Genomic DNA, 27,472 nt, shown 5'->3' on the forward strand with positions numbered 1-27,472 from the left:
ATAAATAGTTTTTATCTCCTTCACTTTCCTCCAAGGAAAATGTCTTTTTTTGCCTGAATCTGGTGGGGGAGGGCTGGTTATAACCTGCCTTCTATCAGAGGATATTCTCCTCCACATTTGTCCAAACCGGCACACCTAGGAAATAGATCCAGGAAGTATGGATCATGCAAGGGGGTCAGAACTCCCCATGGTGAAGGAAAATAAGCCCCAGACTCTGGACCTGACAGTTTGATATTTGTTTTTTCAACTGACCAGTAAAAGAGAAAGCAGTGTCCAAACCTGTGACTAGAAATACAGGAATGGCAGCCTCAAAGCGGGCAGCATGTCAAATCATATTAAGCAGAAAATACATTGGCTACTCTATTTCACACCAGATTCTTAAAAAGGCTTTGCAAAACAGGTTTACATGTTATTTTGTGGAAATAATCCACAACTTTTTACACTCTGTCAGTTTTGGTACAGGAGTACTTCTATCAGTGCTTGTCCTTACTTTTTAACTTCAGCAGTGGGTCATGTATTCACCTGCAATCAAATAATGTATTCAGACATTGGTTTAGAAGAGATTACATAAAATAAAATCATTACATAAAATCAGCTCCTTATTCAAGATAACCTTCTCATCTTGAAGTCCTTGCTGTAGGTTGGAAGACGTGATTATTTTATAAGAAACTGGTATTTTCACTTACTTCTCTTGAGTATTTTAGTTCCCAGATTATTAGGGCTAACTTGACTATGATCCTGAAAACTATGTATCTAGCCACTTCAATCTGATATGTTTGATTTTACTTTCCAGTTATTGAAAGTTACCTTTAAAAAGTGCATCAAATCAGCAAGTTATGCACACTGATTGTGAAGTTCTGTGTAAGGTAACTTAGTAACCTGCACCATATATTAAAATTCATGTAATTTGTGTCTCTATTCAGCGTATGCTGTGATTGCTGAAATTATCAACTTTCTTTGCCGGCTTTTCGATATGATGACAGCAACTACACCCCCAAACACAAACCTTCTGAAAAACAAAAATCAGCTTTCTGGTATGTATCAGTGATTGATCCTCTCCCCTACAAAAAAAACCATCTCTGATAAGACTTTCCCTCTCTTATGCAGAATTTGAGCTGGTATTTGTAACCTGCAGGAACTGGACCCTCCTATCACTGTTACTGGAAGGCACTCAAGAAGCTTGAAAATGGTACGCTTTTCTATAAAGACCAACTTCCTGTGACATATCAGGTCCAAATATATAAATGGCAGGCAAGTTCCTCTGCTTAGATGAAATACTGGTTGCAGTTAAAAAGCAAACAGGACCACTCACAATGGACTTTGGGCCTATCAAAATGTGCTTACTTTTCCACTCCTAGAAAATTACAAGACAATGTAATTGCTTACATCCTCAGACTCAAAGACATGACAAATCATTTTGTACTGCCTCTTCCCGTCTTGAGAGGGGTGAGATGCTTCCACATTATCCTGGGAGTTGGAGCGTGGCATTCGCCTACGAGCCATCAAAACAACTATATTTCCTATATCAGCAATGTAAGAAATGGTCCGCAGGGGATGATCCATCATGGTTTCCTGGCGAATAAGAAAACCAACATAAGCAGCTGCTTCAACTAAGTTCTTATTGCACATCTAGTATTACCAGAACACACAAATACCTGTAAGAGCTTTCTCAAGTGAAGTCTGTAACACCTGTTATGCATGAAAGGAGATACCAATAGAAGTCAAGAGCTTCACTTTCCCAAAATAAGACAAAGAGAAAGTTTTACAGGGCTTTTTTTTCCTGTGGAAAAGCACATAAAAACCTCAACTGCAGAACCTGCAAATGCTGGGCATGTATGTGTAGAGGACTATCAACAAATCATCGCAGCTAAACATTTTGGGCTACTTTGGGCACAGTCAATACTTAATGCATCGTGACTCGTAAGACATGAGCTGACCGCAGGTATCTTACTCACAAATTCTAATTATTTCTACAGCCAGACATACCAGAGTAATTGCCTGTCTGACATGGTTCTTGACCATGATTTCTGACTAGACGGAAATACAAGAGCCAGCATATTTTGAAAACAAATTTTAACATGTAGGTGAAAGTCTATTCCAGTAGTCTACGCCGACAATGCTGACAAAGGTGTCTGAGTCTATACCTGTGTGTCTGCATTCAGTACTTTTATTCTCTGTGTAGAAATGAAGAGGTCCACTTCAGTCATGGGTTGAGATTCACCTTCTGGAGCCTGCAAATAAATGGATTAGAGTCAAACTAACACATTAGGTAACATACTTACTAATAATGATGTTAGTTCAGGAACAGGGGTGCACTAAGACACAGTCACCAGAACAGCAATGCAAGATAGAGTATTAGACTGCAGAAGCAAAAGATAAACACAAAGATGTGGAAACTATATCACATATATGAAAGTGAATTGGGTATTGTTAGAAAAAAAAGTTAACCTCATAAAAGCTTGCCTGATATGTTTCCTGATTCAGTAAAATTAATACCTGACTGCAACAGGAACTATATCAAGATTTCTTGAAAAGCAATATGATTCTACCATTTTCTGCATACTATGAATCCCACTTCAAAGAAGGTTTTTGTACAAGCCATAGAAAGGCCTAACAGCATCTCTTGCCTGAGGAATTTCTATATGGGTTAGCAGTGGCTGCCAAGATAAATAGGAAAACCTGTACCACAGGAGGTACTGTTTGAGCTGTTCATAATGCAGTTCTGGTGAGAAGACCTTACAGTAAGACAACATACTCAGCAGTAACCCACTTTAGAAGTTGGATTTTGTTAATAAAAAGCAAACATTTGTAGTATTTTAAAAATTACATCTGCTAAAAGATAATTGAAAGCTCCACAAACAAAACTTATTACAAAGATGAGTCAATCTCAGTATATTACTGTATGTATAGACATAAACTTTTTTTTTTGCATCCAGCAATTTGACACCTCTGTGAGTCAAACAAAGCACTCTTACAGAAAGATTAAAAAAAAAAAAAGTAAAAAAAACCACCAACCCCAAAACATACTTCATTTTAATCCATCATTTTACAAAGTTAAAACCTTTGCCATGTCAGTCCTGATTCTTTAATACGCATTTTGGGTACTCCCTGTAATCATTTGATAAATCCAATCTTTATGCTATTTCTAACATGAAATGGCTAATGATAAGCAACAAAAAACGGCCAATCAGGCAACTAATTTCTGAGATATGTCAACTTGTATGGTGGCTCAGAAATAAATCTGAAAAAACCTTGCTGGATGCAGAAAATAAAATCAGAAAATAAAAAGAAAGGAAAAAACCCTCCCAGAAAACAAAAGAACAAGCATAACATCAAGCTGATGGAGTTTGTACTGCACCTTCTTCCTGCTTTTGGCTAATTTCTGGGCCATCTGCTTAGCATGGAACAAACAAGAGACAGGAGAACAGTTAGAGAAGAACTTACAGAGACTCCAAGTCAAGCAGGAATCTACACACTAATGTCAGGGCTCACAGACTACCAGCTGGTCTAAATTAATCTCTGCTTATATTAATTTCCTCCTTTTCTTCCTAGCTTAAAAAATCATAAAATGTCTTGTTTAGCACAGTTAATTTCAGAAATAAAAAGAAACAGCACCAAAAGAGTAAGGAAGAACACAAAAGGATTTTTTTTTCACTTAAGATGTTACCTGCAATGAAGTTATTTTGTATGCGTTTGTTTTTGAGGGGCTGGGGGCATGGGGACGTTTAAGAAACGGAACAGAGCTTCCCCTCACTTACAGCAGTGTAAACCATGAGGTTACTTCTTTTGAAGGCACACCAGTGTAAAAGGTGAGAGAAAAATTTTAAGCCTTATTCCAGCTTTTTCAGATCTCATACTTCAATAGACTTCAAAAAAATAACCTCCCTAACACTATGCTACTTTTTCCTGGAAAAACAGAATGACAGAAGGTAACTGCCAGCTTCATTTTCTCCTCCTTCTGAGCAAATAAATCCATGCCAATGTTCACAGTGTCGCTGGTCAACAAATTTTCCTGTGATGCCTACACAAAGATATGTCCACACTATCACATTTTTTCAAGGAAGCAGTGGAGCATGTATTTCAGCTCCAGAAACACCTTAAAAGACATTTCTACTAACAACCCAAACAAATATAATTTTTACAGTCTTGCAACCATGAATTCAACCCAATGGTGAACTGAAATTGCAGACCTGCTCACTGAAGGAATGCAATACTTACCAGGCTGGCAGCTATCCCTTTACTTCTAACAATAACAACCTCTTTGCTAATTAAATTTACTGTGTGCTTGTGGTGGGAAGGAGGCTTATTGTTAAAAACTCCATACAGATTCACCACTATCTACTTTTACTGAGAGCAAATAGGAGGCCTGAATCACAAGACACATCAAACATTTTATACTGATGCTCACAACTTAAATCTGTCAGGTTTTGTCTAAACAAATCAGAAAGCTGCTACTTAAAGTTTAGGCCATGCCGCTTATTTACAAATAGAAACATTCTTAAACTAGCTTTTAGCCATCCTTTTCAAACTAAGAAGTATTTTATAGCCTGATAGGTTATTTTGCAATAGGTGATTGCAAACTATTGCAAAAGCAATTAAAACTGCCTTACATGGCAGGCTCTTCCTTACATTACTCTCAATTTAAATTAATACTCAGAAATAATATACTTATCCTGAATAACAGCTGCCTGTCATATAGTGGGCAAGGAGGAGACACTCCTGAGAAAGAGCACTTAAACTGCTTTCCAAAATCAAGCTTTTCTTTCTCACCCTCCCCAAACTTTAGAGTGATGGACCTCCCAAAAGAAGAAAAGCACAGGCCAAAACGAAGAAAAAGGGGGAAAAAAAATCCTTGAGCTATGGCTTTACAGTGTAGAATCAACAATTTATCAAAATACACTATGATGCAATTCACTGAAAATTCTGTTCTTCAAATGGAAGCATATTGAAGAACTACTTTCAAATATTTCATAAAAGTAAGGCAATGATATGGAACAAGCACTTTTAGTAAGTAACTTAACACTGCACAGAAATGTCACAAAAGAAGTTATGGTCCAAGTATAACAAAAAAATTAGGATAATTCTATGCAAGAATACTTTATTAGACAAATCCTCTTTATCACCACATTATTTTGCTAACTCAAATCAGATTCTCTCTGTACTCCTAGAAGAAAAAAACAAATGGAAAACACCTAATCTACATAATTTTTCTTTTTTTAATATACAGAATTCAGGATTTTAATTTAAGGTAAATGAAATGTAATTATTTATATAGACGCAATTTCCAAAATTACAAAACATTAAAACCCAACAAACTTCTGCTTTTGCTACAGAGATGTCATAAGTTTATTTAATCCATTTAGTCTCTACAAAAAATGTTCTGCAACTCAGTGAGCATTGAGAGGACAGTGAGTGTGCAAAAATGTGTGAAATCCTAAACTAAGTATCCACATAAGGGTTCTATCTTAAATCACACTCAGAAATTAAATTAGGTGCTACCTAGAAATGTTCAAATCTGCCACACAGCAAGCTAAAAGTGCCTCCTAGTGAAATATTCCTCACTACATTTGATGAATACCTTCAAAGCAGTGTATCTGTTTTAACATAGTTAGACTTCACAGAGATGAAGGCCAAGCAAGGAAACACCCAACTCTTGTACTTTCAACTGAAAAGACAATTCTTTAAAGAAGCATGGAGAATTGTTTTCAAAGTCTGTTCATATTCCAAATGAATGAATATGTGTCTGAAGGCTCTGCTAAAAGGAAGCACTATAGGGATTATTAAATTCAAAAGGTATACACTTATGTGAAGGTATGTGTACATAGGGCTTAAACAAAGCTCTTCACTCCTTTTTAATAGTCAACTTCGTGTATTTTAAAACCTCATTCTTAATTCATAAGCTTTGTTTTCTTTAACCATGGAGAAATGCAACAAGTACAGCACTCATGTAAACAAACATGAGTAGGGCACAACCTTTGTAGTCACTGTGCAAGCCATAATGTACACATCTGGGATAAAGAGTATCTAATGCAGTGATGAATCTGGCAGAAGGAAATCCACCTGTCATAATGAATTTCTCTCTGAAAACATATAGCTTTAACGACAACCAGCAACAAAACCAGCCAAAACCAACCCTAACAAGCTGAAGATCCTAAGGTGTCTGAGCTTCACTTAGAAGCTGAAAGCAGTACCTGTCCAAGAAGTGTTTCAAAGGTATTGTGTACAATACAATACAGGCCAATAATTTTCTGACACCGAGTTTCAGGAAATTAAATATACCAGCTAGGGTTTTTCCAGGTCAACAAGTGCAATCACTTGGGCCTCAAGCCTGAGACAAATATATTATAAGCAAGGATATGCATGCCTGATGATTTATACAGATGCATCAATTATGGGGCTTATGGGTGAAATGCATTAAATAGATTTCTTCTGTTTTGAGGCACAGAAGTGCTGAGGCATAACAGAATCCTCAGAAAGAATGGTATTTTGTTAATGAATTTCTACAAAATACATTTAGTATCAAAGAAAGATTCTTTCATCTCACAGGCCCAGTTTGAATCAATTCTGTTTCATTTTTCTCTACTATATCCCTTCAATCTTTTTCTAATATGTATTTCTACACAAGCTTTACCTTCTAAGTGCAAACTTCCTACGCAACCTCAGGTTCGAGTTCCACTTCTGATACCTATTTCCTATGATAGCTGATGTTAATCTTTCCTTTCACCCTTCAGTGATGTGTCCCTCCTAGATCCAGCCTCACCAAAGCCCTTGTTTCTGTCCCTTCTCTTCCTTACCTGTAGTTTCCCATCCATTCAAATCAGACAAGTTTTCTAACACACAGCTAAGCATCAGGAAGGAACACAAAGTGACTACTAAACAGAAGGACACAGCCTTATTTGCCCAGAGCAGGAAAAAACCAGACTCTGTAAGAAAAACTCTTCACTGCAGGTTTGGGGAGAACGCAGAAGACCTGCCATGGTTAAGAAAGATGCTGCATATTTTTAAAGAATGTCACTGAATCCAGAGTCTCCAATGAACAAAGATATCATTCTTTTGCAAAAGGCTCAGTAGTTTAAGTTAGTGAAGACTTCTACAGAGATGATGGAGGATAATCTCTAACAGCAAGGCTACATTCCTGCCTTTTCTAAAACATGAGCATGTTAATGAGTTTCAGAGACAAGGTTACAAGAATTTATGCATTTGAACACCAGCAAAATTACAATTTTTGGATGTTGTCTCAATGGTTCTGGTTGGAGCTTCTGTGTCAAAGTTACATACAGAGGCTAAACTGAACACCTGCCATGAAAAGCACTGGAAGGAATAATAAGAGTAGGAAGCATCAGCTGACCTTAACAGACAATACTATTGGCCTTGCTGATAACCTTCTCTCCTCTTCCTCTCTCTTTTATGCAATTGCACACCAGGTCTGAGTATTACAGCTGACAATGTCATAATTGTAACTTACAGTACAGCATGCTGCACTCCCACTGCATGGCATGGCCTGTACAGAAATCAGTTGGCATTTCCCTTTTTCGAAACAAAATTTGTCAGATTCCAGGACAAATTATTTTTTCCATACATCTCTGTACCATCACAGGCTTTTTTTTCAAAAACAGCTCACAGCTGTTATGTGTGGAGAAACAAGTATCCCACAGCAGGGTCAAAAATAACTGCAGTCATTACGAAAGTAGTGGTTCCATTGAGTGCCAAGAAGCAGCTGCAATACTCACTAGTTATTCCCTTAAGCTGTTTTCCTTCCACACCCAGATAATATATAACTCTGACCACCACTCCCTTCAGATTCTGGCTTAGTGTACATGGCACAAGTATTACCAGTGGGAATTAAAATGACCTGGTAACTTCCCCTTATCAGTCTTGCTCCAAAAGCATCATATATACAATTTACTTTGCAGAAAGAAAAGTGAGGCACTTTTCATTCTGAAACTACAGACAATCCCACCTGAAAAAATTACTGCATAAGTAAGAAATTCATACCCACAACCACAGAGCGGCCATACAAAAAGCAGCAGGAATTATTCCTCACCTTGATCCTGCTGACAGCTTCCTGAGCCTGCATCATTCTCACGTTCTTGGATGGAGTTTTATCAGAAAGGAGTTGAGTTGAACCAAGGTAATTGGCAGCAAAAATTATTCCATCAATTAAGTCTTCAGGATCACAAGGTCCAGGAACTGTAACACAGGAAAGCAATCATTGAAGACATTCATGGTGAAACACAGCAAAACAGCAGAACTCTGACATCTTGAACCTGCACATGATGGCTGCAAATCCTTCCCTGAAACACTTCCGTACTAAGTACACCAGTACTTTCAAGGCACAAAACATCAGACAAATGATCTCAAAATTTCTGGTGGGCTGACCCTGCCCACCAAAGCCCTTCTATCACTCCCCTCCTCAGAAGGGCAGGGCAGAGAAAATATAATAAAAGTCTCACGGGCTAAGACAAGGACAGGGAGAGATCACTCATCAGTTTCTGTCATGGGCAAAAAAGACTCCACTTGTGGAAATTTGTTTAATCTATTACTAATCCAGTCAGAGTAGAATAATGAAAAATAAAAACAGATGCTCCAACACCTTCCCCCATCCCTCCCTTCTTCCTGGACTCACTTTTAGTCTCAATTTTCTCTATCTCCTGCACCCAGAAGCACAGGGGAATGGGGAATGGGGGCTGTGGCCAGTTTATCACATGCTGTCTCTAATGTTCCTTCTCCTCATGGGGAAGGGGTCTCACATTCTTCCTCTTTTCCAGAATGGGACACTTCTCATGGGAGACAATCCTTCAGAACAGACTGCTCTGCTGTGGGTTCCCTATGGGGCCACAAGTCCTGCCAGAAAACTTGCTCCAGGTAGGCTCCTTTCTCCACATATCCTGCAAAGAGCCTGCTCCAGCCTGGGACTTCCACGGGATCATAGCCTGCTTTTTTTGGGCATCCACATAATCTGGCATGGGGTCCTCCAGGGGCTGCTTGTAGGTATGTGTTTCACTGCAGAGCTCTATTGCCTGCAGGGGCATAGCTTCCTCACCATGGTCTTCACCATGGGCTGCATGGGAATCTCTGCTCTGGCACCTGGAGCAACTCCAGTCTGTGCTACTCCACTGACCTTGTCTTCAAAGATGTTTCTTTTACACACTCCCTGCCCTTTCTTCTCTGGCTGCAGTTGCTGTGGTGCAGAGTTACTTCCCCCTTCTTAAATATAATATCCCAGAGGCACTGTCACTGATGGGCTCAGCATTGGCCAGTGGTGGGTCTGTCTTGGAGCCGGCTGGCACTGACTGTTGGACAGGCAGGAAGCTTCCAGCTGCTTCTCATAGAAGACACTCTTGTAGCCACCCCACTACCAAAACCCTGCTACACAAACCCAGTACAACATCTCTCCAGCAAAAGCTACAATTGTTAATCCAGCCTGTTTCTCACAACAGATCATTCTTTCGTGGGTAGGGATCAGCTTGGAGCAAAATAAGCTATGGCTTTTTCACTGTGATAAAGGGACAGACACAGTTACTCACCTTGCTCCTCACCCACCAAACCCAGCCTTGCTATTCTAAAACCCACAGTCACAACCAGAAGGAGGAAAGGTGCAGTTTGATAGCAGCCATCAGCATCTTTCACACTTGTGCATTAACCACACTTGGTGCAACAGGCAGAACAACCTCCCTGGGAATGCTCTACACATATCACACGTCTCCCCTTAACAAGAAGATAGATTACCAATTAAGTAAAACATTTTTATGTCACAGACCTTTAAAAATAGTAGTCCTAACAAGGATATTGTGGTAAAGTACTGAGTTAAATAAAAATGTTGTTAAATACACAGAGCACGGGCTCTCTTGATGGCAAAGTAACTCTCTTAGTCCACACATTCTTAAGAGATCTGACACCCATCAGCTTCTGTGGAAAGTGACAGAGTGCAAAGTGTTCATTATCTAGCAATGCAAATCCTTACAAAGCAGCATTTATGATTTGTAAGATTTTTGGTGTTTGGCAACTGTATCTAAAAATTTTATACATGAAAATGTTCCCTTTTGACACCACGTTAAAATTGTCATGATCCAAAAGGGAGGCTGGTTAGCTAAGAAACTTCTTGTTCTTAGAAGTAAGGAAAACCAATTGTTGTTCAAGACAAGTGAGAATACAAATCATATTAAAGAATGCTCATGGTAAACATGTTCACATTTTACCACAAAACACCCCTGTGCTTATGTTTATCTTTCTTTTTTCCTCTAAAAAAAAAATCAAGGGGTATCTTGAGCTATAAGGTGATGGGGCTTTAAGTTTCAAATTACTCAGAACGCCAATTTTGTTCTAATGATAACATATGAGACTAAGAACCCCTCAGAAATAGCATGGGTAGCTTTAGCCCCAAGGAAAAGCAAGTCATTTTTATGATTGAAATAACAAAGATAGAGCTGGAGATAAATATTGCACTGGAACTATACACACAGACAGAAACAGATGTATAAATTTTGTGAGCAGGCTTCTTTATCATTTCTTTAAATGCAAAAATTTATGACTAGAAATTTTAAGATGCTCATCTCCAATGTGCAGTTTGCTCAAGAAGTATGTATCTGGAAAATTCTCAAATTGAACAAGTCACTTGCAAGCACACGACCTAAAGAAACTGAGTTACCTCCTTAGGGAAATTCATGCATCTGGAAGTACTACATATTTACACACTTTTCCAGTCCAGAAATCATACAGCATTTTAAGTGTTGCTATTTATTACTCTACACATCAAGGCCTTTTCACCCCTTCCACCACTTTACTATAAAGGGTGCAAAACATTTTTTAGTACAATTTCTGATCAAAAAGAAAAAAAAATAGATGGGCAAAGGTCAAGGTAAGACTCCAAGAAAGAGGCATATTAAACCCAAAAAAATGTACATGGTCCAACTGCATCAGAGGTGAACACACAGACAACACAGCTTTTTGGAAGACCTCCTCCATTTATTATCTCTGACAACAAAACTATTACCCCCAATGAAAGCACAGCATAGGTGCTGGCAAATTTTTCCTGAACTGCTGGTGCATGAAAATGGAACATTTGCAATTTTAAGGAATTTTGTGCTGGATCAAGAACCAAGAAAATTTTAGTTTACAATTTATTTTTTTTCCTAAGCAGGAGAGGATTCATTTTAAAAGCCCTTGATAGACAGGACTACCAATAGGAGATTAATTTAAATTCTAAGAGAGATCCTTCACTGGTGCAAAATTCCAATGCTTAGCTATGGACTAACTGGCATTCTGGCCAGAGACTCCAAAACATGCAGCTTATACTCTTAAGACTAAAACAATGATCAATTTGCAGTCTAAACAAAATGTTCACATAATCAATTAAACATAGCACACTGTAAAGCAATCCAAGGAGTTACAAGGCAGTCCAAATAAAGTATTACATCAACTGTATTTCTAACATGTCATCAAGCACATGGAACAACCACTGTCTGGGAAAAAGTATAAAAAACAAATGAAACCTCTATTTTCTGCTTCTGTCATAACCGCACACAACTTGCATTCTTCCTGCAGTATACACAGGATGCATACTCATACAAAAAGCAATGGCACTTCATGTGGCAGGCAACTTGCTTTTTCACACTGTTCTGAAAAACTTCAGCACTACTGCAACCTTAACTCTAAGATGGGAAACAGTATTTAATTAGAGGCAAGTAGCTGTTAATCAAAGCAGATTTTCACTGGCAGGCCTGCCAATAAATCCAGCCGAGATTGGATTGAACCTGCCAATTGAAATCAGTGCTGGACAGAGCACTACAGTCTTCTTGATTAGCCTATTTTCCTTATCCACACACATTCTTTTATGTTGTGTAAATAACATTAAAAAAAGTAGTGTTTTAAGTGATGCTGAGGAAAGAAACCAGCAGAACTGACAATATGAATGAAACACTAAAAAACTAAAATCTCCATGTTTCCAAATTTCTGAAAGAGCACAGTAAGATTTAGCTCAGGTTTAAAATTAGACACAATTTAGTCTAAATCATTACACCCAACCCTAGCACCTTTTCTATTCAGCAAATAAAAATAAAATTTTATACATTATAAATACAGGGTTTTTTTTGATATGAAAAAACATTTAGAAACTGTAGAACTATCTTACCTTCAACATACGTTGGAAATGAAGCCAAGTTTTTTCTGGACTGTAATTAAGACAAAAAGGATTTCAAACAGAACATAGCATGCACAAATATGCATTAAAAAGTTCTCCGTGCCAAAAAAACCCCAAACTTAAATCAGCCATAGTTATTAGTAAAGGTAGAATACCACTTATTACTATTTATATTTATTATTTTCAAAATATATGTTAATAGTAATATATAATATATATAAATATATAAAATATATTTAGTATTTTTCAAAATCTCAGCACCCAGTAAATTCAATGTATTCCATTTGTGTCTATCTAGAGAATATGCTAAGACCAGACTTCACTTAGTTGTTCATGTTCACTAGTGCATTAATCCTCTATCAATAGGTGCTCTACTTTTAATAATCAAGAAATATGCAGAAAAGTACATAATACCTCAAAGATACTGGATCTTCCAACTACAAATAAATACATGCAGGAATATGAAAATTTTAGTATACTGTTATAATTCATAACTGAAACTATCATTAACAAAATGCAGTTATTCATTAGGAATGGTTTTAGATGTATCACTCACATTAACAGAGCCTACAAAAAGCTTTCTAGATTTTAACAGGTTAGGGAGCAACCTGTACTCCGTGGGATAACTCTATTCACCATGACCTCACCACCAACTATGCTTACACTGTATCAAGCACGAAAACACATTTGGTGGCTCCAATTACACCAATAGTGAAGAAATAAACAGAATCTTGACTTGTGCGTGTAAATACACACACTAAAGTAATACCATACATGCTACTGGTATTTTCTGTGAAAGGCTATGAGGCTAACCCTTCAGACAAGTGAAAACTACAACTTTCAGTGAGTATGATTCATCACTTTGTTCTAATCAATAACATAAACCACACAGAAAAATTTATCAAACAAAATTCTGTGTGGCACTATATAATTGGTAATGGATACACTGAAATCACCTGCTGCTACCATAGGCAGGTAAGACTTCTGGATAGTTAATGAATCCATAACGGATTGTACTAGCAGTAACTCCTCCAATGACCAACAGAATAATCGAATAGAACTCCTCCAATGATTAAAAAGAATTTAATAATTCTATTAAAAGAAAATCTATACACACGATCAGGATAATGCATAAAATCATCAATAATTTTCAGCGTATCTCCAAATTATATACATGGAAATATATGCCAAATTATTTTCCTTTATGACAGGCAACTTACCAGGGTCTGTGTGTTAGTGGAAAAACCAGGTAAAACTAGAAAGGTAATAGTTATGTAACAGGTTGACTGACTAACCCCAAGGAGAATTTTACTTTGTAAGAAATGGAAAATTGGTGTAACAAGTAATATTTTGCAATCAATGATGCATGTCTTGCCATAAAATAAAATGTGTGAATTAAAAACAAAAGGCATGTGACAGACAGCTGAGTCTGTGCGGCTGTAAGTTCTTTTCACTCCCTATGAAAACTGCTAAGTTGTGTCGTGCCAAGAAACCTGTCTATCAGATACTGTACAAGCATCAATAAATATGTCAATAATCAATGATCTGCTACAATCAATGATCTGCTACTGCCAACGCATTTAAGCTGCTGTGAGGACACCGATGTGCCTTTTCACATCTGTAGGTCTTTCACCTCTTCAGACAAATGTTCCTACCGAACCACCTATCCATATAGACTCCAACAACTTTGTAATAGTTGCTGACGTAGTGCTAACAGGGAGATTCAAACACTGGGCTCTGACAGGCACAGAGGTCAAATCCCTGACACAGCAGGGGCAGCAGAGGCGGCTCACACATGTAAGTACTTTACAAAGTACTTATTTCTTTTTAAGCAGTGAACAAAGTCTATGATAACAACTTAGGAACTAGAATAGTAAAGTAACAGGTAAAGTTACCAATAGATGGAAACCTACACCTTTTAATTTCACTTATCCATGAATAATGAAATATCAAGATCATTAATATTTTATTACTTTCAATAATCTCACTGCCATCCAGTATTATAAATTTATATTTAATAAAAAGCTTTCTCTAAGACCTAAAAATAAAAAAAAAGATGAGGCTGTTTTATCACTTTTATTCTTCCATTAGAAGTAGTAAAGCAGGAATTATTCCCCCTCTGAGGGAAACTAATAGCCCAACACATCCTACAGTGAAACCTGGTTTATAACCACTGTCACTATGTGTAAGCACATCCTAACAATTGAAATCAGCAGTGTTTTGTTTTTCTTCCTTTGGGTAAATTTCTTATATCTAAAAATTGCTAAAATATAGAATATATAGACAAAGTCTGTAGTGAAAATGCTTAAGGCTTTAATAAGCTAACAGTAAAGCAGATGAAAACTTAAAGGCATGATTTGAAACTTCAGAACATGAAAAATTATGTGTTTCTTTTGAAATTTTAAATTATTTTCTAAATGCAAATACAGACTGATACAACTATGTACATGTTGCAAGCTTTCTTATCTCTTGATAATTGCAAAAGTAAAAAGGAAAGAATGGATTATTTAATTAGTGTTTCAATTTTAATCCACTTAAGAGTAGATCAGGTTTTCAATATTGGAAGATAACTCATGCATTACTATCAGTAACAATATGGTATTTTGTTATGGTAGTTTCTAGATTGTTTTCAAGTTTATAAAAAAATAAGAAGCAAATAAATGAAATATTTGCAGATTCTTCTGTTAACAGAACCTGCCATTCTATACTAATCCAAATACTTCTTATGTCAAATGATTTTCTTTTCACACTACGAGCAGTTCTATTCACACTTATCTTGTTTTGGTGGAACTACTGCCGTCTAAAGCACTACCAGGTGAGGGGGAAAAAAACTCAAAGTATGTAGCTGTATTCTGAGGAGTTTGGAGTCAGGAACTGAATTCTCACTTTGAATCACTTGCAGGCTGGTTTCTACAATGACAAAATATTAAGGGGTGTAATTTATTACATAATTAATTTAAATTGAAGCACTTTTTCATTTGGCTGAGAAATACACTTTCTTTGTGGGGGCAAAAAGGGAAAGGGCTTCTTTGTGTTGTCTCTGCTACAGAGGGGATGTTGGCTGTTTGGTAAATCAGTACCTTGCAGCCTGTTGAATAAATTTAGTGACAGCTGAACAGAGTCAGAAATGCCAGGACAAAGAGTCTTCAGTATGTTAGAAAGTCAGTCAGATAGCCATCCAAGCAAAAGGTGAAGAAGCATAAGGAAAAAAAAGAAGAAAAGGGATTGCACAGGTACAAGGCAGAAAGGAAAATTAAAAGGCATAAGCAGCATGAACAAAACTGGCTTTTAAAAAGTTTTAACTTTACCTCTTTATTAGTGGAAGCCTCTGCTGTACTGCAGACCTCCTGCTGATGTTGCCTACTTGACGATTCAGCACCTCGAGGTGAAGAGGAATCTGGAGATGGAGACTAGACATGACAAGAAAATCAAATAATATTGTGAGTGCCCGATGTACAAATTATGCTTTCACATTCTACATCCTACGCTCTGACATTCTAAGAAAGAAAAGGTAAAGCCACTTAGGAGTAAGCTCTGATGGGAGACAAGTGGACTGACCCTAAGCAGCACACAAGGATTCAGCTAAAGTCTATTTAGCTGTCAAATTGGGAAAAGTGAAGAAAAGACTGAAATTTCCCCATAAGCACACATGCCCTCAGGTATAATTAACCTGAGGTGCTAAACTAACCTAATCTGAGCAGAGAAAGGCTGCAGTGCTTGTCCATAAATGTTATTCCATCATTTTAGAAAACAACTTTTATAAACTGTGCAGAGTAATATTGGTGTATTCAAGAATTTATTAATATATTCAATGACAATTCAATACCAGTGTCATCAAGGACTGGGATTCCTCATTCTAGATACAGTAAAAACTTGTATTTCATATTCATAATATTCATAATATTCAAAGTTCATGTTATGAGCTTGCTACCTGCTCTTTAGATCAGATTTCCTCATTCTTCTCCTTTTCCCATAAACAATTCCGTGGAACAACTGTCTATGTGATTCATCAGCAAGTATCTTTATAAAGCGGAAGAATGCTCTAGGAAAGGATGTTCTAATCATAGCCAATTCCTAATGAATGCTGGTGATGCAAAAAAGCTGTAGCAAGGTATCTGAAGTACAGAGCAGGGGCCCTGGTATGAGGGTGTGACACAAGAACACAGAATGTGGAATTAATGAAGGTGAATGAGAAATGAGAGAGACCACAAAGCTTTAACCCAGAAGGTATTTTTAGGGTCAGATTTTAAGGAGATACCCACAAAACATGTCTGCACAAGCCAAAATGTGAATCCTCAAAAGGGAAGTTTAGAATTTAGCTACAGTTGGGTATTTAGTCTAACAGCCCTGGTATTCTACAGTCTTCTTTGACACAGGAAGAGAAGAGCCCTAGCTCTGACAGCTCAACAGTTCACCACTGATAACAAAACAGTCAAATGCTATTCTTATCTTTTCATAAACAATATGATATAGCTTTTCTCTGAGCTAATGAGTCATACCAGAAAAGGGATAAATTTCCAGCGGTCTGAGCTGGCAGCAGGCTCCACCCCCATGCTCTGCATCTACTGCAGCTGAAAAATTCAGTTCCATGAAATAGTCTACAAAAAACCCACATAACCAAAAGCAAACCAAGAACAACAACTAAAAAACCAAACATCTAAGTTTCTCTTAGCTTCCCTTAAATATGAAATGAAACAAGAAAAGAAAACTCCCTTTTCTACTTCTTTCTCTTTACACTCATTCCTCTGTCTATCTCAGATAATAACTAAGCATTAAAATTATAGTTAACTAATAAAGATTTCCAAAGAGCCAAGAAGCAATTCTTTACAGGTATCTCTTGGGTTAAAGAGCAGTTCCTGCATCCCCCTGTATTTTGAATCACAACTGCAAGACAAAAGAAGATATATCTGTGAAACTATCCCTAGAAAGCTGGCATCTGGTTGCCCCATCAGACTGAAGAACTGCTTGCTGCAGAGAGCGTAAGAGCAGGGGCTGTGGGAGAGATACAGGCTCCCTTGACTTGCTGGATAAGTACCAGTCAATAGTGCCACAATGATGCAACTGCACAATGGCAACTCCTATTTATGTACGAAGAATTTTCGTAGTGCTCACATTCTTATAGTTATGCAGTATTGCTGTATTAGGAATAAATTTAGAAGGTACATAATACTATCAAACCCAATAATGACATCTAGACATTGTAGGATTGAGCTTTAAACAACAGACAAAAAATCAACTTAGGCATCAAATGTGTACCTGCACACACAAAAAAGTGCTCTTTACAATGGCTGAAAACCCTCATATTCACACACTTAAGGATAAAGATTGTTTCATTTAAACCAGACAATTAGCATTAAGAAATTCTGCATCATTTGAAATGTACTAACAGTTACTCCATTAGCACTATAAGTGCCTTTATTAAGGTATTTTCATCTATGAAGTATCAGAACTAAATTATTACATGGCTTTCTGTGCGCTCTGTTTCAATGTCTGCTCAAATATTTTTGGGGACAAAACCCCCAAACAACAAACTAACCCCCCCCCCCCCAAAGATCAAATGAAGAACCAAAACTACTGAACCCAAATATCAAACATCTTACCAAGTCTGTTGCCTAACATGACATGAAAACCGTCCTTGAAAACATATTTTTAGAGGTATCATATATAATGTACAAGGAAAGAATGCAGTCACAGCAGTAACAAGAAATATTTTGATGGATCATAGTGGATAGATAATTTGCATATCTGCTCTAAACAAAGTCTAAATAAAAGCTTAGTGACTGTTTCACTGTCATTTGTCATTAACAAAACAAGTTTTAGAAGCCTAACAAAGTTGTTGTCAGAACAAACACAGTACAGTCACATGAAGCATGCTGTTATTAAGTACAGAGGTCTATCAAAGGAATTAGAGGGTTTTTTTTTTTGGTGCAGCAATAAAAAGTGATAGCTACATCTTTTTCTCTTGAATATCTACTTACATTTTTCTTACGATACTCAATCTGGTACATCCAAAAATTCTCCATCTCAATTTTGGCGTTGTTTGACTCTAACTAACATGCAACCCATTCCACCTGAGAAACCTTCCTTGCTCTTGTGCAGAGGGATTTAGTAACAGAACTTGTAAAAGGAGAGGCTTGTGTTGCATCTAACCTATTCAGGTCAATCCAGCTGTTTCCTATACAGTTCACGAAGAGACATGTAACTGACACTGAAACACCTTCAAATACAATCACTTGCTCTTGCTTTATAAAAGCAGTGTTGTTTTATGTGCTTTTAGCACCAGATCATTTGAAGAGAACATAGCTTGTGGGTCACATAGTCACACACAAGGCTAGGACAGAGGGGATTAAATCATAGTATCATAGAGTCATAGAATCTTTTGTGTTGGAAGAGTCCTTAAAGATGATCTAAATTTTACTGTCCCTGCCATGGACAGGGACACTTTCCACTAGAATGGGCTGCCCAAAGCTCCATCCAGCCTGGCCTTGAACACTTCCAGGGATGCGGCACCTGGGAAAACTGTGCCAGTGCCTCACCACCCCCACAGTAAAGATTTTTTTCCTTGTATCTAATCTAGACCTACTCTCTGTCAATTTGAAGCTGTTCCCCCTTGTCCTGTCACTACAGGCTCTTGTATAAAGTTTTTCACTGACTAGTATCCTCAAGTCCTTATCTGCAGAGCTGCTCTCAACAAGTTCTTCTGTCAGTTTATGTTTGGGATTGCCCTGGCCTATGTACAAGACCTTGCACTTGGCCTTGTTGAATTTCATGAGGTTCTCGCAGGGCAGGTCCTCCTCTCAAGCCTACCCAGGTCTCTCTGCAGCATGTTGACCACACTGCTCAGCTTGGTGGTGCTGGCAAACTTGTCAAGGGTGCACTCAATCCCACTGCCAATGTTGCTGACAAAGATGTTAAACAGCATTGGTCATTTTTTGTTTTAAAAAAGGTAGTTTATTCAGAGCTTTTTTACAGTATCATATGAGTGGACTAATCAACAAATGCTTCAGTAATTCAAGATTCACTTAGACAATAGGGAATTACTTATTTGACACTAACGTCTACCTACAGATACCGTGGCAGAGAAATGGCAGTGTCTCCTCGTACATCAGCTCAGGAGACAATCGGATGAAGCACGGCTTTTTTTTTTTCTTTTTTTATTTTAGAGATGTCTTCTGAAAAGAACCCATACACATTAGGAAAAGATCAAAGCATTATGGAATCTTCAGGTCCAACATACAAGTATAGTCAGATGCACTCTATCACAAGAACTGCCCATATCAGCATAACTATGGTAGAAAATCTCCCTGGTTTTAGGGCAACTATGTAATGGCAGTGTCCTCTGCCATGTACAGCTCAAATTCTGTTCACTAAAACATAGACTGAGACAGGTTTTAGGTTTGGCATAAAGATCCATAAAGAATGAAGCTGAAAGCTAATGATTGTTGTCTTTGTTGAAAATTCGTTTTAAGTATAGTGCTAAAAATGGTGGGCTTGAAAAAAATAGTACCAACTTTGCACTTTACACACACTTGCACAGTGTGGCACAATCTACGCAATTTAATTTACAATTTTGACATATGGATGAAACTTAACTTTTTACTGTAGTTCTAGTATAACTGCCTCTGCACATACCCCAAACACTTACCCATCAGTTTGCTGGGTGGTCCAGGACCTGTCCCCTGTCAGGTTGTGCATACATGATAGGACAAGGTGACCTGAGACAAAGTTACTGACTGAACTGCTCATTCAGAACAACACATTTGATTAACTGCTACAGGACTTCTCCATACAGGAATTTCAGGCAGCCTAAAGAGATTCCTCCAAAAGGCTCCTCCTGCGCCCAAGACAACTGATACGCATCATTCATCATTTTAACTACCACCATGGGTAGTCAGCACCCAAAGTGAGGGGCTCTGTCAACAGGCAGCTGTTGGGTCAGGACTTTGACTGATCCAAGAGCTGACTTGTGCAGTTGCTGCGGCAGAAACAACCAATTAGCGTATGGGTGGGACACTTGCTGTTAGACAACACAAATTATTCCTGCCTGCGCAGGGAAGGTCATGTGGAACAGTCTTATGTACACATTTAACATAGGAAGTGTTTTGTACGTAGCTAAACAACAGCAATGGACCACACATGCTGGAGTGATCACACAGGATCCCAGACCAACTGTATCTAAGAAGAAATGCACTTTGGGAAGTCTTGGCTTGGGGAATTTCCCCTGATCCAGGTAATGACATCCTGCAAAGACAGAGCCTCCTGTCACCTGCCACCATCTGGACAACGACAAACAATCCATTTGAGAGATCTGACTCAGTGCTGGCTGCTTCTCTGCGTATGGACTTCCTTATCCATACTTTCACTTCAACTTCCAGTAAAAATGCAGTTTTAAGTGTTAGTCTGAAAAAATCACTGTGGATTCCTCCTGTGTGTTCAAAAGATTTTAACTACAACAAGTGCTGTTTTAGTTTTCAACAGCACAGAAAAATCACTTGAAGTTAGTTTCATCTTTCAGTAATTTAAAAATGTAATCAAACAAAAAAATATTCAATGGGTAATTTATACAGTGCTCACCCTAATTTAAAAGCCAGTAACTCATCTGGGAGTGTTTGCCTTCAAGTAGACTAATTGCTAAATTTAAGCTTTCTTCTGTGTGATTGATGAATAAAACGCTTTTTGTTTTGGTTGGTTCTTCAGTGATTTTTGGTTTGGGGCATTTGGGGCTTTTTCTTCCTGTGTAAACTTAAGTCTGCAGTCTCTCATAAATGATGGAAAGCTGACCTATAGTCCGTGTGCACAACCAACAGTTTTAAAAGATCTGCTCAGAAAAAAACTCATCAATATACTATCAATAAAAACTCATCTTTATTTTAATTGTCTCCTTTCTCTCTTTTTCCCCCTTAGTTCATTTATTACTAAAGCCTGCTTTATTATTTAAGAGACTTCTCTATTGCCTTTTAATAATACATTACTCCTGCTGTGGAAAAAGTGAAGCAAATTCATCTCCATGAAAACACTGAGGTATCAGAATTGAAAAAATCCAGCAACTGAGAATGCAAGGGTTGAAATAAAATATACATGACCAAAAAGAACAGAGAAGCGAAACAATGCAGCTCCGTTCTGTTCCACCTGGAAGACTTGTCTTCAGCTCTGAATTTCTGCTTCACAAATCTAAACCACCCGTATACGTGGGTTTACTTTGTATTAGGGTTTATTCTAACATCACACCACCTCAAATGTCTGCAGAGGAACAGAGACTATAAACACCAGTGACAGGGCTTTGCAAAACCAAAAATCTTGGCAGGCAGGAATAAACCATGTCCTGCAGGTCAACAAAACCCGGCTATCAGATCTGTAGCGCCATGGATAACTCAACAGACTCAGAAAAAAATCATAGTAATGAGTTCTTAAATGGAGAATTTCTACCTCCAAACCACTGCTTTCTCCTGATTATGGCAGAATTGAAGCAGGCAGCCTGCTTCTAAGCTGTTAAATTCACAGCCCAAAAAATTCTGCTTGACTTTTTGAGCCTTTCAGTGCTTTTCTCAGTAGGTTTTTGTACTTCCACAACTAAGCAAGCCACTCTTCTCAAAGCTCTGTAACAAAGATAGTTTTTATCCATACAGTTTAAACACCAGGATACTTAATTGCTTTTTGAATTATCTACTACGCAAAACTATTATCCTCTCCACTTGAACATGTGGATGAACATTCATCCTCAAATTCAGACCTATGTGCTGCATGTCTTCTATTCAGACCTTTAAACACCGCAATTTCTGTGCTTGGCTAGGCACATTCACAGCAGGGGAATCCGACAGGTAAGAATGGTGAGCAAGAGCTACCTAAATGGGGTATGGGCTTACCCTTCCAGTGAGGTAACTGCGTGCATCTAGTCTACAGGGTCTCCCACTCCACTGCTCTTGGGCACAGGTGTACCACAAGGTCCATGCTTAAACTTTTCCATAGCTCCAGCTACACATTTTATTCAGTATGAGGGAAAGGCTGAGAGAATTGGGATTTTTCAGCCTGGAAAAGAGAAAAGGCCTCGGGTGACCTTACTGCAGCCTTCCAGTACCTGAAGGGTGCCTAAATGAAAGCTGGAGAGAGACTATATACAAGAGCATGCAGTGACAGGACAAGGGGGAATGGCTTCAAACTCAAAGAGGGCAGGTAGAGATTAGATATTAGGAAGAAATTCTTTACTGTGATGGTGGTGAGGCACTGGAACAGGTTGCCCACATAAGATGTGGCTGCCTCATCCCTGGAAGTGTTCAAGGCCAGGCTGGATGGAGTTCTGAGCAACCTGGTCGAGGGGCAAGTGTCCGGGCCCAAGGCAGGGTAGTTGGAACTAGATGATATTTAAGGTCCCTTCCAACCCAAGCCATTCTATGATTCCATGATTTTACGAGTGAACAAAATCTCTCCATTTCACACTCAGAAAACACAATCTAACTGCAGTTCCACAGCCTTCTCCATCAGGGGTCAGTTTCCTGATGCCACACTTCTTGCAGCTGTGCAGCTCTAACTGGTATTATATTTAAAAAAGAGATCCTCACAAGGCCATAGCCAAGTGATGGTCTGCTTTGGTTTAAAACATTTTCTGATAAACAGACTTTGGAAATATATGTCAACGGTACCGATCTCAAATGTGTGGCAAATTTTAAAAAAGACTCTTACTGCCTTTATTCAAAAGACACTGAGGATTTTTCAGCTTTTATCAAATACACAAGTACACCACCTTCCCCACAAACTCACTGTCAAGACCACCTCTGATTCAAGTGGAAGCATGCATCACTACACAAGGCTGCACAAAGCACAAGGCAGCTAGCAGTCTCCATTGTTAAATATTAAACAGATACCTCTTTAAACTATTTATTTATTCACAGATATCTGTTTCCTGCCTTCTACATCACAGGGCTACTAGAGTTTATTACAGCAGAATTGTCCATGGGCAGTGAGCAATTTACTTTTCTCATACACCTTACCAAACACTTCTTTTGAGGGGAAATATCCAGGAATGACTCATAATCCTGGCAGATTAACCTGTGAATAAAACTGGAATCAGGACATCTTAAGTACACACAGATACAGTGATCTGTATCTTACTCACCATCACAGTCATTGCATGTCTTTCCTAACAGTCCCAAACCCAGCTGCAGGTTCGCTGAATACTTCTGAATTGTTAGCTTCTTAAAATAGTCACTAGACACTTCCAAATGGCATCCTACCAAGCATTCTGCTGTAAATGTATTAGCCAAATGCTCAGCACTGGGGAGTAACGGTCACCTTCTTATGAAAAAAGGCAAAGGAGGCCGTTGTATTTAATGAGTCTCAACCACAAATTATTCTTCTGGCTTCACTGGTCTGCACTGGGCAGCTTCTAGCTACATAAAAAGTGACTGTTGTTTGTATCTTAAGAAGTCTTATGAGTTTCAATACTACATGATTAAGAACACAATGTTACTGCAAATATTTTCAGGTAAGTTCTATTTCTAAAAGAAAATTTTTTTGCTAAAAAACAACTCGAGGATAATTTTCAAAACAGACCTGCAAAATGACTGAAGGCAAAAAAAAAGCACCCAATTTGCATTACTTATCTGCAGCAACTTTTCTTACCCAGCACTTCTGGGTAAGAAAACGGTATCTGCCTGAAGGTAAAAAACCTCTTATTTCCAGGTCAATGCTATAAATCAGACTGAAAAACATCTGTGGCATATACTGGTTAGACTTAAAAGCTCCCATCTGAGATCCTGCTTCTTTCTTGAGGGAGACAGAAGAACAATTTACAATTAGATGAATGGGCTTCAACCATATTTTTATTACATTGACCACTTACGGTCACTTAGTAAAGCTATTTTTGCCCAATTTACAGCTAAGAAATTCTAGGAATGCTTCATTAAAGAAAGCAGACAGTTTTTGACTTGCCATCTAAATTAAAGAATCCAGTAAAGCAAATACATACCTCTTCTTCGGCGAAAACCAAAATTCCTACTCAGTCCCAAGTCCCTTCTACAATAAGTCTTCTCCTCACTCTGCTGTAGATCTTCTAAATTATTTGTGCAATTTACTTCTTCCTTCCAAGAACACAGACTGTTTGTACATCTACAACCACCGTTTATCTCTTCACTGAGCTATACTAATTGTCATTATAAATCACTGTTTTGATTTCAGCCAGCCCTGAAAATTTCAGACAGGTTCTTATCTGACACGGTAAGAAAAATATTGAATGAGAAATTAAATTTTGGTGCAAAATGGGAACCTCTATGTACTTCAATATCTAATGTATGCAGAGACCAATAAAAACACTTGTTTTGTTCATTATATGAGCATACCAGGCTGAGTGATATCAGCACATCTCAGAAAAGTTCAATTCTGCAAGATGCACCTGGATTTTGGAGAGCAGGTGAAGCACCTTCAGGAAGAACTTGGTGCTCTCAGGACCCTCAACCTCACCAAGACCATCACGGTACTCAGTGTTATAATCAATCAGGAAGCAACAGGAAGTTCTTTGATCCTCCAACCAATGACAGTATTAACAGACAATACAGTAAACAAAATGTGTAGCAAAATAGTAATGTGATCTATTTAAAAATGGGGACAGAAATAATTTCAATTTTGCAAATTTTCGAAGTTAAGTTAAAAATAACTGTTTCCCCCATAAAATAATCTGGGAAGATTTCTTCAGCCTTCATGTGACTGCAAATCAACTCCATTACAGACATAATTTTAAAAATATTTGTAGAAGTAACTTCTGCAATATAGTTGTTTGTTTGGCCTTTTTTAAAGATTCAATTAGGTTTTCTATTAAGCATCAAGAAAAAAACTTAAACATACTCATCACTGTGTTTCCAACAGTTTTGCAGGAAAAATAAAATCTGGAAGCTAAATGTCTCAATCAGCTTGCACGTTTTTTCAGCATCTCAAACACCATGCTCCAAAAATCTCTTCCCATTTGTAGAATACTAGCTTTCCTAATTTTGAAGGCAGATAAACAAATCAGTAGCCTGTCACAGATCTACATGGCATGTGAACTTTTTTCACCATCTGAATTCCCTTTGCAGCAGCTGAGGTATCTTGAATAGTTCTGATGCATTCGTAGAACCTTACAACAGCTCAGTTTAAAATACCAAATAACACACAAGAAGTTCTACTTCCGCTATTCTTCCAAAAAAACCCCCCAAATAAAGGTCACAGAAAACACTTCACAGCAATAAAGAGGAGGGAGCAAATGTTTGCAGGGACTTGCCCTTGAAATAATAACATAGGAACATGTAATAGATTATTTTTGGTCAGTAAATTTACCTACCAGCTCTTTTCATATCAGGCATAAATTTAACCCATTTAATAGTTGTTTATAAGTTTATTTTATAAAATAAAGCAGAAAACTCATAAAACTTGAAAGTCAATATTATCTTACAGACAGCTGGAACCACAACCTGGTAGACAATCCTGATTCAAGTTAAACCTTATGCCAAAAGTACAGAGTTTCAGAAATGCCGACGCTGTAAATCTGAAAAACTGCCTTCAATACTCAGGTTGCTGTAAATACACTTTACAGTGATAATATAATACACTGAGGTTCATAACATATTTCTAGAGAAGGCAACTTGACATGCAACTTTCCTAGAATATGAATCTGATCTGTGATACCATCATAAAGAGTATTAACAGATTTCTGACAGAACTGTTGGGATTGTTATGTGACAGAAAATGAAACACAGAGTTAACAAAAGCACACAAAGATAGTAAGAAAATGTTTGGTAAAATATTACGGCAGTAAAAAATATAACAGCATTTGTTTCAGAAAAGACAAGTAAAGAGCATCATGCGACAAATGCTTGTACAGCATACCTGGGGTCAGCAGAGTTTAATAAAGAAAAATTTGGCTACATGATAATGCATGTTTACTTCTCTTATGCTCTCTGGAGTACAAATTTAAAACAAAGCACTCGTTCAAGAATGAGACACAAAACAGGAATGAAATGCACCCTCCTTCACTGCCATACATGTCACAAAGGAATGAGACACAGATAACCTGGGAGGTGAAAACTTTGTGTACTCACATCTCCATCTAGTGGCCTCTGGTCGTCAGAATCCCTGGATGGACTGATGTCCTGCCGCATCACCCAGATAGGCTCCTTAGGTTCATCAGGGGTGTAGGGAGAACGGATGGTTCTTGTCTTCACTTCCTCAATAGCCTCTTTAATATCCTTGATGGCCAGTGAAATTGCATCTCTTTTTTCCTTGCTGTACCTCTGTACAGATTCTCCCGAGCTGGATGTAACTCGAGAACCAGATGTGAGCTGGCCATTACTTTCATGCCCACCACTGACAAGAGCCTGACCGTGCTCCAGACTCTGCTCTGACTCTGGCATGTCTTCAGCTGCCTTGTCTAAACTCTGGGAGCTCATGCTCTGCTTCACCTCTGCTACAATCTGATCAATGTCCTCCTCTTGCTCGTAACTGTCCATTCTTGGGTAAGGGGCAAACTCTGCTTCCTTTTCAGGGCTGTCAGACTCTCCGTCAGACCGTTCATCATAATGGTGAAGGCGGGCACCAAGTGCCTCCTTGCGGTAATTGTCGGCTTCTTCCCTCTCCCGCTCATACTGCTGGATGCCCTCCCTGCCATCGAGATCTGGTGTGTCTCCTATTTCCTCATACACATGCTCCTGCAGTCCATAGTCAGCGTAAGCCTCAGCATACTGCTCATCCTCTCCTCGGTGGAAGAGGCGATGTGTGTAGACATAGCCTGAGTAGGCTGCATTCATGGCTTCCTCGTGCTCGATGGAATGGAAATGTAAGTGATTGGGCAATGTTCGGTTGTGAATGGCCTCACCATGCTCCGCCTCGGCATTCTCTGTGTACTCCTCAGACTCAGGCCTGTACTGCACTGCATATGCACTCTCATCCTCGTTTTCCTGCACTCTCTCGATGTCGTAACTGTCCTCCACTGTGGCTATCACATCCCCTTCTGCAGTATCTGTGTGATTGTGGAAACCACTCTCAGTGCTGGCTGACCGAGCTAACATGCCTTCCTCCTCCTGCCCAGACAGACCCACGTGGCTGCTGCTGGTATGCCTTGGGTAGCGAGCCGCATACCTCTGTTCCTCTTCCACCTCGGAGTGCTCCAGGTCAGCCTCCACTGACTCATTCACTGCTCCGTTCGCTGGCTCTTCACTGATCTCCCCCTCAGGTGGTCCAACCAAATGGTTCATGGCAAGTTTTGGAGAGTAGGTCACTTATTCTGTTGACATTTTGTCTATCACAGCTGCAAAGAAATAAAAAAAAAAAAACTCTGACATCACTCCCAATAAAAAAAAAGTGGAGTCAATA

The 27,472-nt window shown here is 38.4% G+C and overlaps 1 protein-coding gene across 3 annotated transcripts in view; it reads right to left on the reverse strand.

Moving 5' to 3' along the window:
* Positions 1-27,472, reverse strand: part of APBA1 (amyloid beta precursor protein binding family A member 1) — an 89,826-nt gene that overhangs the window by 17,067 nt on the left and 45,287 nt on the right. For 2 of the 3 annotated variants that reach the window (XM_048290879.1, XM_048290880.1), the window contains 7 exons: positions 26,203-27,407; positions 15,448-15,549; positions 12,131-12,170; positions 8,045-8,190; positions 3,359-3,391; positions 2,145-2,231; positions 1,387-1,572 (listed from right to left, as the gene is read on the reverse strand). In XM_048290879.1, the coding sequence (XP_048146836.1) occupies positions 1,387-1,572; positions 2,145-2,231; positions 3,359-3,391; positions 8,045-8,190; positions 12,131-12,170; positions 15,448-15,549; positions 26,203-27,354 (1,746 nt within the window). In that variant the 5' untranslated portion in view covers positions 27,355-27,407. The remainder of the gene's footprint in view (positions 1-1,386; positions 1,573-2,144; positions 2,232-3,358; positions 3,392-8,044; positions 8,191-12,130; positions 12,171-15,447; positions 15,550-26,202; positions 27,408-27,472) is intronic. The other variant, XM_048290881.1, reaches the window with a different exon arrangement.

This window comes from Corvus hawaiiensis, chromosome Z (genome assembly GCF_020740725.1).
Source record: "Corvus hawaiiensis isolate bCorHaw1 chromosome Z, bCorHaw1.pri.cur, whole genome shotgun sequence".
Lineage (NCBI taxonomy): Eukaryota > Metazoa > Chordata > Aves > Passeriformes > Corvidae > Corvus > Corvus hawaiiensis.